Consider the following 13,323-nt stretch of genomic DNA (forward strand, 5'->3'; position numbering starts at 1 on the left):
ACAGATTCAATCAAACCTTTATTTAAAAAAAGGTTCATCATTTCACATGAAACATTAAAAACTTTCAATCTCCTTAAAACGTGCAGCTGTTGTTGGATCTTTTTCACTGTAGCATCAAGATGTGACTCAAAGGACAGAGCATGATCGAGAACAAACTTACTTCCAACTGTCCACCAGTTCAATGGCTGCACTGTTTACTACTGTTAGTACAGGATGGGGGGATGTCCTCCTGGAGTCAGTTACCAGGTCCTCAGTTTTCAAGGTGTTGATCTTTAAGAATGACCGATCGCACCAAGAAACAAACTCATCCACAACAGGCCTATGGGAATATTCTTCACCATGACTGTGTCATCCACATATTTAATGAAATGCCTGTTAGGCTGTGTACTCCGACAGTCATTGGTGTACAAAATATACAGTAGGGGAGAGAGACAACATCCCTGTGGTGAACCAGAAGAATTCAGCTGATTGGAAAAAGAGCCGTTTACTCTCACACGCTGACATCTGTTAGTTAAAAAGTCTGAACCTACACAATGGGATGTTTCTGCCTCGCGCCATACCTGGTTCCATAACATTCTTTGTGTTTCATTTTCATTCATGTTTCATTTACTGAAGCTCAGCTCTTCTATGTTGTTTGTTTTATTAAATGTGAAGGACTTTAACCTCCTAAGACCCGAACTCTTCCACAGCAGCGTTTTTAATTTCTCTTTGATATTTGGGCTGATTGGGACCTGATGAATGTAAAAACAAAGAATTACCAGATTTTTTTAAACCTGATTTTTGTTTCTAAGAAAAATCAGAGCCACATATGAGGATATTTGTTTAAAATGTCGATAGAACAGTGGCAGTATAACGTCCTCGTAAGTGGATATCAGGCCCTTGTAGAGCAAAATTGAGTATTTTGGTTTAAATAACCCAAAATGTGATGTCCACATATGTGGACGCCAGGTCCTAGGACTTTAAAGATGTGGTCATCACAAACTTATCATTTTCATTTTTCAAAGGCTAAAAATCACATCATCAGCTCCTTTAATCAGCAGCTCACTGATAAGGTTTTTAGAAACCTGGATGGAAACAATAGTACCATCTGTGACCCACTTAATGAACAAATATAATGAACAACTGGATAATTAATTCAGGCAGAGTTTATTTCAAAACTTTAATTTCCAACAAATGAAAACAGCAAGGTGATGGAGATCATCCGGGACCCTCAGAAAACCTCAGTCCACCCAGTCAGAGAAGCACAGCAGTCATAGATCCTGCTGCTGCCTCTGAAGTAAAAAACACAGATAAAAGCAAAATACAATAAACAGGCTGACTTTTATTTTTTTTACTTTTCTCCTTTATAATGAGCAGAAATAACTCGTTCAGTACCAGTGGAATTTTAGCTAATTTGATTGTGGTCTCTAACTCTCTGCTGGTTTATTTATTTATTTCTGATTTTGGTGGAAATTTGACCGGATACACTCTGCATGGACCCTCACAGCAACGGAGAAAAACAGAAACTGAAAACTTATGGTGGTTATAAAAGTGTTTGGGGATCAAGAGAAACAGACACGTTCGAGCATTACGAAGCGGAACGAAAAGGCAACTCTCCTCTTCTGCCGGAACTTCACCGTGTGGCACCAGGCGGAAGTAAACGGGGGAGAGACGCTAATCTTTTTTTCAGCAGGAGGTCGGTTGTGTCGTGTTGTGTTGTGTGTGAGCTGAGTGTGTGAGCTGAGTGTGTGAGCTGCGTGTGTGAGCTGCGTGTGTGAGCTGCGGCAGCAACGATGCCTTCAGTTCAGTATCTGAGAGAGTTCATCAACGAGCGACTAACTGCTGCTGCTGAACAAATATTCTTGGAGTTTGAAAAAACGATCGTCCAGTACGAGGAAGAGATCGACCGTCAGCGCAGACTGCTGGATATCACCTGGAAACCCCAAATCAAGCTGCACAGGACAGGTGAGTCTGTGACGTTTGTTCTGTAGCGATTTTTCGGGCAAAATAAATCCACAGTGTGAGTTACAGTGGTATCAATATAATCAACCAGCGCCAAAATGGACACATAAGACGATCAAAAGAGCAATTTTTAATTTCAGTTCAATGTATATGGCGCTAAATAACAGCAACCGCATCAAGACACTTTATACTGTAAGGCAAAGACTCTACAGTAGTGCAGAAAAAACTCCAGCAATCAGATGACGCCCTGTGACCATGCTGGTGAATGAATGTTAGGGGCCTCCAAGTTCTTAAATCTTTTTAGAGCCCTTCTTCAATTCAATTTAATTCCCTTTTATTTATACAGCGCCAAATCACAACAAAAGTTGCCTCAAGGCGCTTTATATTGTACAGTAGATACAGAGAAAAACCCAACAATCATATGACCCCCTGAGCAAGCACTTTGGCGACAGTGGGAAGGAAAAACTCCCTTTTAACAGGAAGAAAGCTCCAGCAGAACCAGGCTCAGGGAGGGGCGGGGCCATCTGCAGACCAGTGAGGAGTGAGGAGAGGAAGACAGGACAAAGACATGCTGTGGAAGAGAGGCAGAGATTAATAACTAATGATTCAATGCAGAGAGGTCTGTTAACACACAGTGAGTGAAGAAGAAACACCCAATGCATCATGGGAATCCCCCGGCAGCCTACGTCTATTGCAGCATAACTAAGGGAGGATTCAGGGTCACCTGGTCCAGCCCTAACTATATGCTTTAGCAAAAAGGAAAGTTTGAAGCCTAATCTTCAAAGTAGAGATAGTGTCTGTCTCCTGAATCCAAACTGGAAGCTGGTTCCACAGAAGAGGGGCCTGAAAACTGAAGGCTCTGCCTCCCATTCTACTTTTAAATACTCTAGGAACAACAAGTAGGCCTGCAGAGCGAGAGCGAAGTGCTCTAATAGGGTGATATGGTACTACAAGGTCATTAAGATAAGATGGGGCCTGATTATTTAAGACCTTGTATGTGAGGAGCAGGATTTTGAATTCTGGATTTAACAGGAAGCCAAAACAGGAGAAATCTGCTCTCTCTTTCTAGTCCCTGTCAGGACTCTTGCTGCAGCATTTTGGATTAGCTGAAGGCTTTTCAGTGAGATTGTTGGACATCCTGATAATAATGAATTGCAGTCGTCCAGCCTGAATTAAGAAGCAGAAAGTTAGCGGCCATCCAGGTCTTTATGTCTTTAAGACATTCCTGCAGTTTAACTCTTTGGTGTGTGTTATCTGGCTTCATGGACAGATAGAGCTGGGTGTCATCTGCATAGCAGTGTAAATGTATGCTATGTCTTCTAATGATGCTGCCTAAGGGAAGCATGTATAATGTAAACAGAATTGGTCCTAGCACTGAACCCTGTGGAACTCCATAATTAACCTCAGTGTGTGAAGAGGACTCTCCATTTACATGCACAAACTGGAGTCTATTAGATAGATATGATACAAACCACTGCAGCACAGTACCTGTAATGGGTACAGACATACATACCTTTGCTTTGATGCTTCGTTTAATGCACGGCTCTGTTGCACGCCGATGTGTTAAATGATGTAAACACGAGCATTTCATCCACTTTAGCAACTAAACACAGACCTGCAATACAAACAGATTCAGGAGCAGCGTGTGAATAAACAACATTAAGTCCTCACAGCCTCCAGATTTAAGTCTGCAGGGGGGCGTGGGGTGTAATCCACCGTATTCATTTCTAGGCTTTCATAACATTTTTCAAATTAAAAGTGAAATAATATAAAATATTGTATCAATTAAATTGCATTAATATTTTTAAAATATGCAAATAAAAGCTTTTTTGACAAGTCAGTAAATTTGTACATGAACCAATAAACTCTGAGCCACGGGCCCGAGGGTTGTTAGTTTGACACTGAATTATTATTAATATTAATTGATGTTTGTGCTCTTCTCAGCAGCACAAAAACTTAATGTCAGAAACTTTTCCAAGAAAACAGAGTAAAGGTACATTTTTTGCCTTAATTTAGATTCCATATAAATCTTAATTTTATTTGACTTTGACCTTCGACTGTACTCAAAAAAGTTTGATATTTTTTGTGTTTAAGAATTTTTTTTCTTTAAAAGTTACATTTTAGAGATGGCACGATACCACTTTTTTATGTCCGATACCGATACCGATATCATAAATTTGGATATCTGCCGATACCGATATGAATCCGATATAGTGTTTTTTAATCAACAAAACTGTTTTTTAAAATATCTTGCTGCATTTTGCAAGTCTGCAAGTTCATACTCAAGTTTAAAACAACAACTACACTAAAGCTATTCTGTTATACCTGTATACAAAAAAAATATTTCATAGTTCAGCAATACTGATCAATCTAATAAACTTAGACCTACACCATCCTCCCTATTCTGGTATTTTAAAGAGTACTTAGCGTAAATATTAAGCAACCTAACTAATAGGGTTCCAACTCCCAGCAACAACAAAAATAAATAAATAAAAAATAGGGAACCACCCCTCACGCTCCACCTCATGATGCTTAATCGACGTAATCAACCTTAATTTGATGCAGTGTGAAAAAAAAATGCACAGAAATCAATTATTTTTCAAGAAATATTAAATAGATTCAACATCTTTCTTCAACAAAATTGCAGACTGCACAGATGGTACCTTCCCAAAGGAAAAAGTACTATAGCTTACTAGGGTATATATATTAGACTTAATAGTTACTATATACAGTAATTGACTTCTATTCATTTTACTTCAGATTAAAACTTTGGGTGTCAGATAATTATTTATTAAAAGCTAGACATTTTAAATGAGAATAAGAAAGAAAAGTATGTCTTTGTGCCCCCTTTTCCCTGTTAATGCCCTATCGGCCCCCCTGGCTAAACTTTGCTAGATCCGCCCCTGCACAGTTACCAGCCGTCAGCTGTAGAAAAAGATCCTGGTGTAGAAATTAATATTAAATAAATTCTAACAACAGCTTATCAAGCTTAAACGTGCTGCTGTTGTTCAGCCGCTGGTTTGCTCTTCCTGGCGCAAAGTGGACCAAAAACAAACAAGACAGACGGACTCGCGACAGAAAAGCCGATCAGCTGATTTAAGCAGTTTCACGATTGAAGTAGCAGCCGGAGAGCGAGAGGCAGTCGCTTGTTAAGCTTAACGCAGGAATGCTTTACAAACATTCAGAGATGGACTTACACACTTGCTTTACTTCTCTCGGGGATAACTATGTCGGAGATGAAATGCCAGGTTGCTAGCGAAGCTCCACATGCTATCCAGACCACCGACAGGTCCTGCATGCCACAGCTGCTCTATCACATGATGCATACTGCTCCGACGTTCTGAGGTGAGTTACGGCGTGTTGCAAGTTTTGTGAGGTGCTTTCGTGATATTTAATGGATCGGATTACATTTTTTATTTTTCTCCGATATCCGATCCAGTAATTTAGGTCAGTATCGGACCGATACCGATACCTAATATCGGATCGGTCCATCTCTATTACATTTTGATTAGATCAAGACAAAACACAAAGATTACATGAAGAGGAGATGCTTACATAAGGCCAGTGACTCAAGAGTGGAGGCAGAAAGCTGTTCCAAAGTTTTGCAGCTCAGCATTTGGAAGGTTTACAACGGTGCGGAAATCCTTTAAGACTTTGAAGTCGGACTGGGATTTTCCGTCAGGGCTTTCTGGTCGTCACCCAGAAGCAAAGCAGCCCCACAGCATCACACTGCCACCACCATGTTTGACTGTTGCTATGACGTTCTTTTTTGAAATGTTGTGTTAGTTTTACATCACTTAAAACGGGACTCAAACCTTCCAGAAAGTTCAACTTTAGTCTCGTCTGGTCTCCCAGATTCTGTCTTGCTGTTGAATATTGAGCTAAGTTCTTTATGTGTTGTTCTGTTTTTCTGTGACATCCTGGATGAGTTGTTGCTGTGCTCTTGAAGAGATTTTGGTAGGCCAGCTCCTCTGAGGAAGGTTCACGTTGGCTCTTGCTGTGGTTCGCTGGAATCACTTTGTCAGATGGCTTCTTCTTTTTTTTTTCATTCAGCAGGTCTGGCAGTAACGAGGCCTGCATGTTGGCAGTGGAAAAAACCCCGGTTAATCACAGTGCATTTATTTCACAGCACTGCACTGGTGGTTTGTAATGAACCAGGAAAATAATTTACATTTGAGTACTACTAAACGAGTCGGTGGTCAGTTAGTTTCATCATTGGGAGGGGGGCATCTTGGTTTTGTTAGTCCAAAATACTGAATTAGTGTAGACATCCATTAATTTGGAGCCATTTTTACAAAGTGAAAGAAACCTTGCTTCTCAGTACTCTGCACTGCCACAACAGCTGGGATTGAAACCCTAACTTGCTACAATGAACGGTGATTGACACGCTGACTAAGTAATAGGAATATATGGTGATGTCCTATTGTCATAACCGTGTTTGTTTATTTTTCTTGTCTCTTTCTGTCCTTCCAGACCTTGCACAGCAGCATATCTGTAAGGAGGAGGTTCTTCCTGAGCAGCAGCTTTGTAACCAGGAGAGGAGCTCCAGACTGGACCGGGAGGAACCAGAACCTCCTCAGAGTACAGAGGAACAGCAGGAACTGTGCAGCAGTCAGGAGGACGAGCAGGTTGTAGTGAAGGAAGAGAATGATACCATTTTTAAGGTGACTGTTACTTGGGGGGAAAGCAACCAGAGTGAAGCAGAACCAGACAGTGACCAGCTCGCTGCTCACAGCTCTGCTGTAGCTGAGAGCCAAGATCGGGAAGGAAGCAGGAATGTCAATTCAGGTTCGACTGGAAATAGAAGCAGAAGTCAGAGCAATGATACAGAAAGCTCTCCCATGCCAGCTGATAAGTGTAACACTGATACAGGTAAACAGCCTTTGAAAGGAGATGGTTTTCCCTTAAGAAAATGTAAAAAAGCCTTCAAGAAAAAGTCTCAAAAGAGGACACGTCCCAGAATGCAAACAAGCGAGAAGCATCATACCTGCAAAACGTGTGAGAAAACCTTTAGTGAAAAGAGTGTTTTGTTGCGTCACACAAAAACTCACACGGGAGAGAAGATTCATTCTTGCAAAACGTGTGAGAAAACCTTTGTTCAACGCAGTGATTTGATGAACCACATGAGAATCCACACCAGCGAGAGGCCATACTCTTGTAAAACATGCGGGAAGTCTTTCAATCAAAGTGGTAATTTGATGGCCCACCAGCGAATCCACACCGGTGAGAGGCCGTATTCTTGCACAACGTGTGGAAAAACCTTTAGTCAAGGTAGTAATTTGTTGAGCCACATGCGATGCCACACAGGAGAGAAGCCTCACGTTTGTAAGACCTGCGGGGAAAGATTTACAACGTCAGGATCGCTTAAAATCCACACCACGAGCCACACAGGAGAGAGGCCTCATCCTTGCCAAGCATGTGGGAAAACCTTCACTACACGCTCTAACCTTCTGCGCCACATGAGAACGCACACAGGAGAGAAACCGTATGTTTGTGAGACCTGCGGGGAAAGATTTACTCTGTCAACCTCACTTAAAAGCCACAAAACTATCCACACGGGAGAGAAACCATATCACTGTAAAACCTGTGGGAAAATGTTCCGCCAGAGTCATCATTTGTCGTTGCACATGAAGACCCACAAACAGCAGAAGTTGTAGTGCTGAAAGTTTTGTGGGGAAAACCGTATTTCAAACACCTTTACACTACTCCAACAACTATTCTGATTGGCAGCATTTGTTCTGATAATATCTGTTCATTTTTCTTTTTTTTGTAAGAAGTCCCTCATGAACAGTTGACCTCCTCACCCGATCACTAAGGAAGGCCAGCACCACCCTTCAGAGGATGCTCATTTCTGCTGCTATATCTGGGATCACATTCTTTTGACCTTTTGAATTTCAGGGAGTTTCTAGTTTTGGGAGATTGCTTTGCGATTCTGGAAGAAGGGTTTTGTAACTTTTCTAATAACGCTATAATCAACCTTTGAGTTCAGCATGTTTTCAGTGATTTTCTACAGCAGTTTCTTTGTCATATTATTACAACTGCGTAAATTTATAACAATACATTCAAATATTAAAAAAGCGGAGGAGCATTTTGTCAGCTGATGGTCTTCATCTGCAGCCTTTGAGATTTTCTCCTGTGACGGAGTCGCACAAACTTTACCTCCATCACTTTGGATTCTGAGTGTTGTTGAAAACAGGAGGATACGAGACGATATCTGACTCTGATTGAAATATCTGTTATTCTCAAAGATAATCTGCAACCTCCAATCCTCTAATACCTGAATCAACATTTCCTGCAGTATGTTGACAAAAATTAAAGACTTTTAATACATTTTTATTTTTCATCAGGCTTCATTTCAACTCTGGAACAAACACTGAGAAAAGAAATACTGAATTAATGTTATCCTTTATTTAACCAGTAAGTGAATCTCTTTCCTTCAGCTTCACAACATTTACACTTCAGAGGCTTTGAATTTCAGGACCACAGACAGCGACGATGTTTCCTCCTGACTGTTGATGCTGATATAAAGTGTTGGTTTGTGGTTGATGTGGATTTGCTGCTCATGTGAATCCTCCCACAGTGTTTCATTAGCAGCTGTAACCACAGTGACTCTGATAAAACAGGAATTAGCAGAATCCATCTGATATGAAGCTGTGCTTTGAATACCACTTCCCTCCTCTTTGAAGAGTAGTCAGATATCTGTGTTCAGGTTTTTGTACAGCCTCTTCTACACTTTGTATCACTGTGTTTCTAGAGCACAGTAGTAGAGAGCTGTGTCTGCCAGGGTTAGGGCTGCTATGGTCAGATTAGTTGATGTAGGTGATGTTTGGGATCCATATCGTTTATCAGGAATATATTCACGACTGCCTCCTTTTCCTTGTTTCCAGAGTATAAACTGAGGAGCCTGAAGGTCAGAATCATGTCTGTACCAGTGAAGCACAGCAACACTATCACTTGTCTCATAGCTACATGTGAGTGTGACAGATTCTCCTTCTGTTTTGGTGACTTCAGGTTGTTGAGGAGTGATTGAGTCTCCAGCTGTTAGTCCTGGAAAAAGAAAGAAGAAAAGTAGTGAAATGCAGTCTGTATATCTGCTTAATGCAGCAGCTTCAACTAAACTTTAATCCCTGTTCTTAAACTCACCTATAATGTGAGATAGAAGCAAAAAGAGGTGCAGCAACATGTCTTTGGAGTTATTAAAGCCAGACAGACAGCACATGAACAATGTTCTTCCACTGCAGCACAATGACCAACAAATAATGTCATTGGATGAGCTCAACTTCAGTGGGCGGGCCAGTTTAATAGCTCAGCCAATCAAATAGTTTTGTGCTTCCACAGCAGCTCTGTCTCTGTCTCTGATCTTTACTGCTTCATTTCTCTGTTGTCTTTGTCATCAGTCCAATGACACAAGAATCAGAGGTTTAACAGTGTGTGGCTCCCTCTAGTGGATGTTGTGGAGTATTCTGTTGTCTTTGCTCCAAAGGTTTTTGTACAGAGTTTTGCTGTTTCCTGTCACTGTGGGCTGCAGAGCACAGTAGTACACAGCAGAGTCAGACAGCTGAAGCTTCTGGATCTTCAGAGAAACTGATGTCTTGTTAAGCTCAGCATCAAATCTGTCCTTCGGGAACTCTCGAGCATTCTCTTCAGCTCCCGTACTGTCTCGCCTTAAAACATACTTTGGAAAGTTGTTCACATCTTGTTTGTACCAGAACAAATATGTAGCATATGTAGAAGTTGTTTCATATTTGCAGTAAAGTGTAACTGTGTCTCCTTCAGCAGCAATGACATCTCCTTGTTCCTGGATCACTTTGTCTTCTCCTTTACACTCTGAGGAAGAACAGAACATGCAGAGGAAGAGATGGATCAATAAACATGATTGAAGTTATTGAAAAGTTCCACAGTGTAAAATGATTAAATCTCCTCTTTCTGTCCTTGTTGTGAGTCGTGTGCAGAGGAAACATGTTGATGTTTGTATCTCACCAAAGAAAAGAGCAGCAAGAATAATCCACAGCCAATGTTCCATCTGTACAACAAGGTTTAAATCAACAGGAGAAACTAGCTGATGTTCAACATTCAGTCTGAGAATTGTTCTCTTCACAGCAGCACTTATTATTGACACAATGGTTGAACACAGTGCAGAAGGAGAGCCCCGCCTACTGGATGATGTCGCCCCCAGTGGAGCTGAGCAGTGTGCAGAAGTGTGTTTTTGTACACAGTTTTGGTGTTTCCTGTCACTGTGGGCGTCGCAGCAGACTCTCACTGCAGCAGATCAGATCTGAAGAGCCATTCATCTTTGGTCGTCAGCATCTTCTGGCTGTTCTTTTGTTCTACTTCATGTTCCCGGGCGTAAGATGAGGAACTCACATAGTTTTCATGGATATTTCAAGCCGTACTGACATTAGCAGCTTCCACAACAGCCATTTGTATTTCGTGTATGCTGTGTTGTGAAAACCTCTAAAGAGTAAATAAAGATACCAGTCTCTTCAGGTGAACAGAAAGCTTCATCTGCATTACTCAGGAGGGTTTGTCTTTTCTCCAACACTGTGAACAGGATTTTCTCTTAATGAATTACCTGGTTAAATAGTCACTGCACCATCTTGTGGTAGAAAAGTGGTATTGCATAGTAAAGTGTTGCCTGATGTCAGTTAATCTCTTTTTAAGTGACAGGATGAAATTGTTTTGCGTTCTGTTGATAGCTCACTTTATCTTTTTTAAAAACACTGAAATCTTAAAACAGGTACATTTGAATGTTTTTGCCAATTTTTTTCAATATTTTATTTTAATTTTTCCAGCATAGAATAGAATTCAACTTTATTGTCATTGCACATGCACAGGTACAGGGCAACGAAATGCAGTTTGCATCCATCCAGAAGTGCTTTAGTGATATAGATATATTACAATATATATTAGCAATAATATAGATATGTGAGTATATTACAGAAATGGGTCTATTATGTTATAATGTACACGGTATGAAGTATGTTGTGAATATTCTATAACTATAAGTATGTACAGGCTGTAGTGAGTACAAGCTATGAACAGGATATAAATATGAAAAACTATACAGAATATGAAATAAATAACTTTACAGAATCTGAGATATACAGCTATACAGAAATGGGAAATGTGCAAGTTGTAAACAGTTGTAGGGTTAAAAATTATCGAATGTACAGAATGATTGTTTACACAGAGCTATACAGTAGTGCAGTTAAGATAAGTGAGGGTGTAGATAGTTTCTACAGAGGCTATATAAAGTGCTAGTGGTTGTGAGTGGTGGTTCAGTCCATGTTATTATTGTGTGTTTGAGGGTACAGTTGTCCATTAGTGTGTGTATGTTCAGTCCATGAGTTTAACGTGGGTCAGATGTCAGGAGGCAGAGTTCAGGAGTCTGACAGCTGTGGGGAAGAAGCTGTTCCGGTACCTGGTGGTCTTAGTCCGGAGGCTCCTGTAGCGCCTCCCAGAGGGCAGGAGGGTGAAGAGTCCATGTGATGGGTGACTGGGGTCTCTGATGATTTTCCCAGCCCTTTTCAGACACCGCTTCCTGTAGATGTCTTTTATGGCAGGAAGTGGTGCTCCGGCGATGCGCTGGGCAGTTTTCATGACCCTCTGCAACGCCTTCCGGTCCGAGGCAGAGCAGTTCCCGTACCAGACTGTTATACAGTTGGTCAGGATGCTCTCGATGGTGCAGCGATAGAAGTTCACCAGGATGTCTGAGGACAGGTGGTTCTTCCTCAGAGTCCTCAAGAAGAAGAGGCGCTGGTGAGCCTTCTTGACCAGCTTGGAGCAGTTGGTCGTCCAGGTGAGATCCTCGGAGATGTGGACTCCCAGGAACTTGAAGCTGCTCACACGCTCCACAGCCGTCCCCTTAATGTGGATGGGTGGATGTGGGTCAGCATTCCTCCTGTAGTCCACGATGAGCTCCTTGGTCTTCTCGGTGTTAAGCAGCAGGTTGTTTGTGTCGCACCACTCAGCCAGACGATCCACCTCCTCCCTGTAGGCGGCCTCATCGTTGTCACTGATGAGGCCAATCACCGTGGTGTCATCTGCAAACTTAATGATGGTGTTGGAACCATCAGCAGGTCTGCAGTCGTGGGTGAAGAGGGAGTAGAGGAAAGGGCTCATCACACAGCCTTGTGGTACACCGGTGTTCATCGTGATTGTAGATGAGCAGTGGTTATCCATAAACCCATCAACAAACAAATACAGCTCAAGTGCTGAGATAATAGGACAAGAAATAGCACAATAATAATCAATAGAGAAGGACAAAAAAAAAGAGAGATTAGAAACTACAAGTATCCATAATCTGGAAAGTGCACAGCCAAAAACTGCAATTTCTGGATTGGGTGAGATGGAGATCCCGTAAGCTTTAGAGTACCAATCAAATATTTTGGACCAGAAGTTGGTCAATGCCAGGAAGCGTGAGCCAATGTGCTCTCTGATACTTTACATCTGTCACATATGGGGAAGTTGAAGGATAAATTTTGTGTAGAACCTTGGAGTAATGTAGCCGATGGACAATTTTAAATTGTATTAACTGATGTCTGCTGTTAACAGAGCAGGAATGAATCTTTGATAAGCATTTGTCCCACATTGATTCTGATATTTCTATAACCAATTCCTCCCTCCAAGCGTCTCTTATCCTCGTAGTCTGCACTTCAATGCTGTCATCAAACAAATGTACAATAGTGTAAATCAAACGATTGGAGTAAGGAGGGCTCAGGAGCACATTAAAAAATGTTCATGTGGAACATCTTGGTAATTCTTCATATTGGATTGCATAAAATGCCTGATTTGTAGGTAACGGTAAAAATGTGAAGGCGGTAAATTGAACTTTTGCTTAAGCTGATTAAATGATGCAAATTTTCCATCTATATAAAGATCTTTGAATTTGATTCAGCCCTTCTCCTTCCAAACATAGCAGGATTCATCATCCCAAGGAGGAAATGAAAACATACCCCAGCCCTTCCCCCCAAAACGCGTCCCCCAGAACCTGACGCATAACATCCCCTCTTCACTTCGAAGGGAGCTGCCGGGCAACTGGCAAGATATCTTCACACCCCCCACTCAGAATAAAAACATAAAAGTGCTGTGTATTACCACCACCATGTAACGGGAAAAGCAAACATTCGCTGAGAAAATGTTACACCAGTAAGGATGTCTCATCTGAAGTTGTTGGTATAATGTTGTACTTGAAAGTCCAAAGCCAGTTCTCAGCATGGTGTCTTTTAAGGCTGCAGACCCTGAATTGGGATACAGCCCACACTTCAAATTTGGGGAAATGAACTGCACATTTGTCGACCGCATTTGGAGTACACTTCGAATTGGGACACCCTTCGTCGCGTCGCTGTGACGTAATCGGTCTACAAATGCGTACTACAAAGC

General features: G+C 41.5%; 1 protein-coding gene and 1 pseudogene across 2 annotated transcripts in view; one reads left to right on the forward strand and one right to left on the reverse strand.

The window, feature by feature from the left end:
• Positions 1 to 13,323, reverse strand: part of LOC147307576 (uncharacterized) — a 293,817-nt pseudogene that overhangs the window by 248,402 nt on the left and 32,092 nt on the right. The window lies entirely within an intron of this gene.
• Positions 1,701 to 8,506, forward strand: LOC147307590 (uncharacterized). Its single transcript, XM_086271811.1, has 2 exons — positions 1,701 to 1,944; positions 6,415 to 8,506. The coding sequence occupies exons 1-2, from the start codon at positions 1,773 to 1,775 to the stop codon at positions 7,596 to 7,598; spliced, it is 1,356 nt and encodes a 451-aa protein (XP_086127937.1). The 5' UTR covers positions 1,701 to 1,772; the 3' UTR covers positions 7,599 to 8,506.

The sequence above is a fragment of the Aulonocara sp. 'chitande type north' Nkhata Bay genome, linkage group LG18 (genome assembly GCF_057382095.1).
Source record: "Aulonocara sp. 'chitande type north' Nkhata Bay isolate Kocher_YH1m ecotype deep benthic linkage group LG18, A_spYH_male_GT1.1, whole genome shotgun sequence".
Classification (NCBI taxonomy): domain Eukaryota; kingdom Metazoa; phylum Chordata; class Actinopteri; order Cichliformes; family Cichlidae; genus Aulonocara; species Aulonocara sp. 'chitande type north' Nkhata Bay.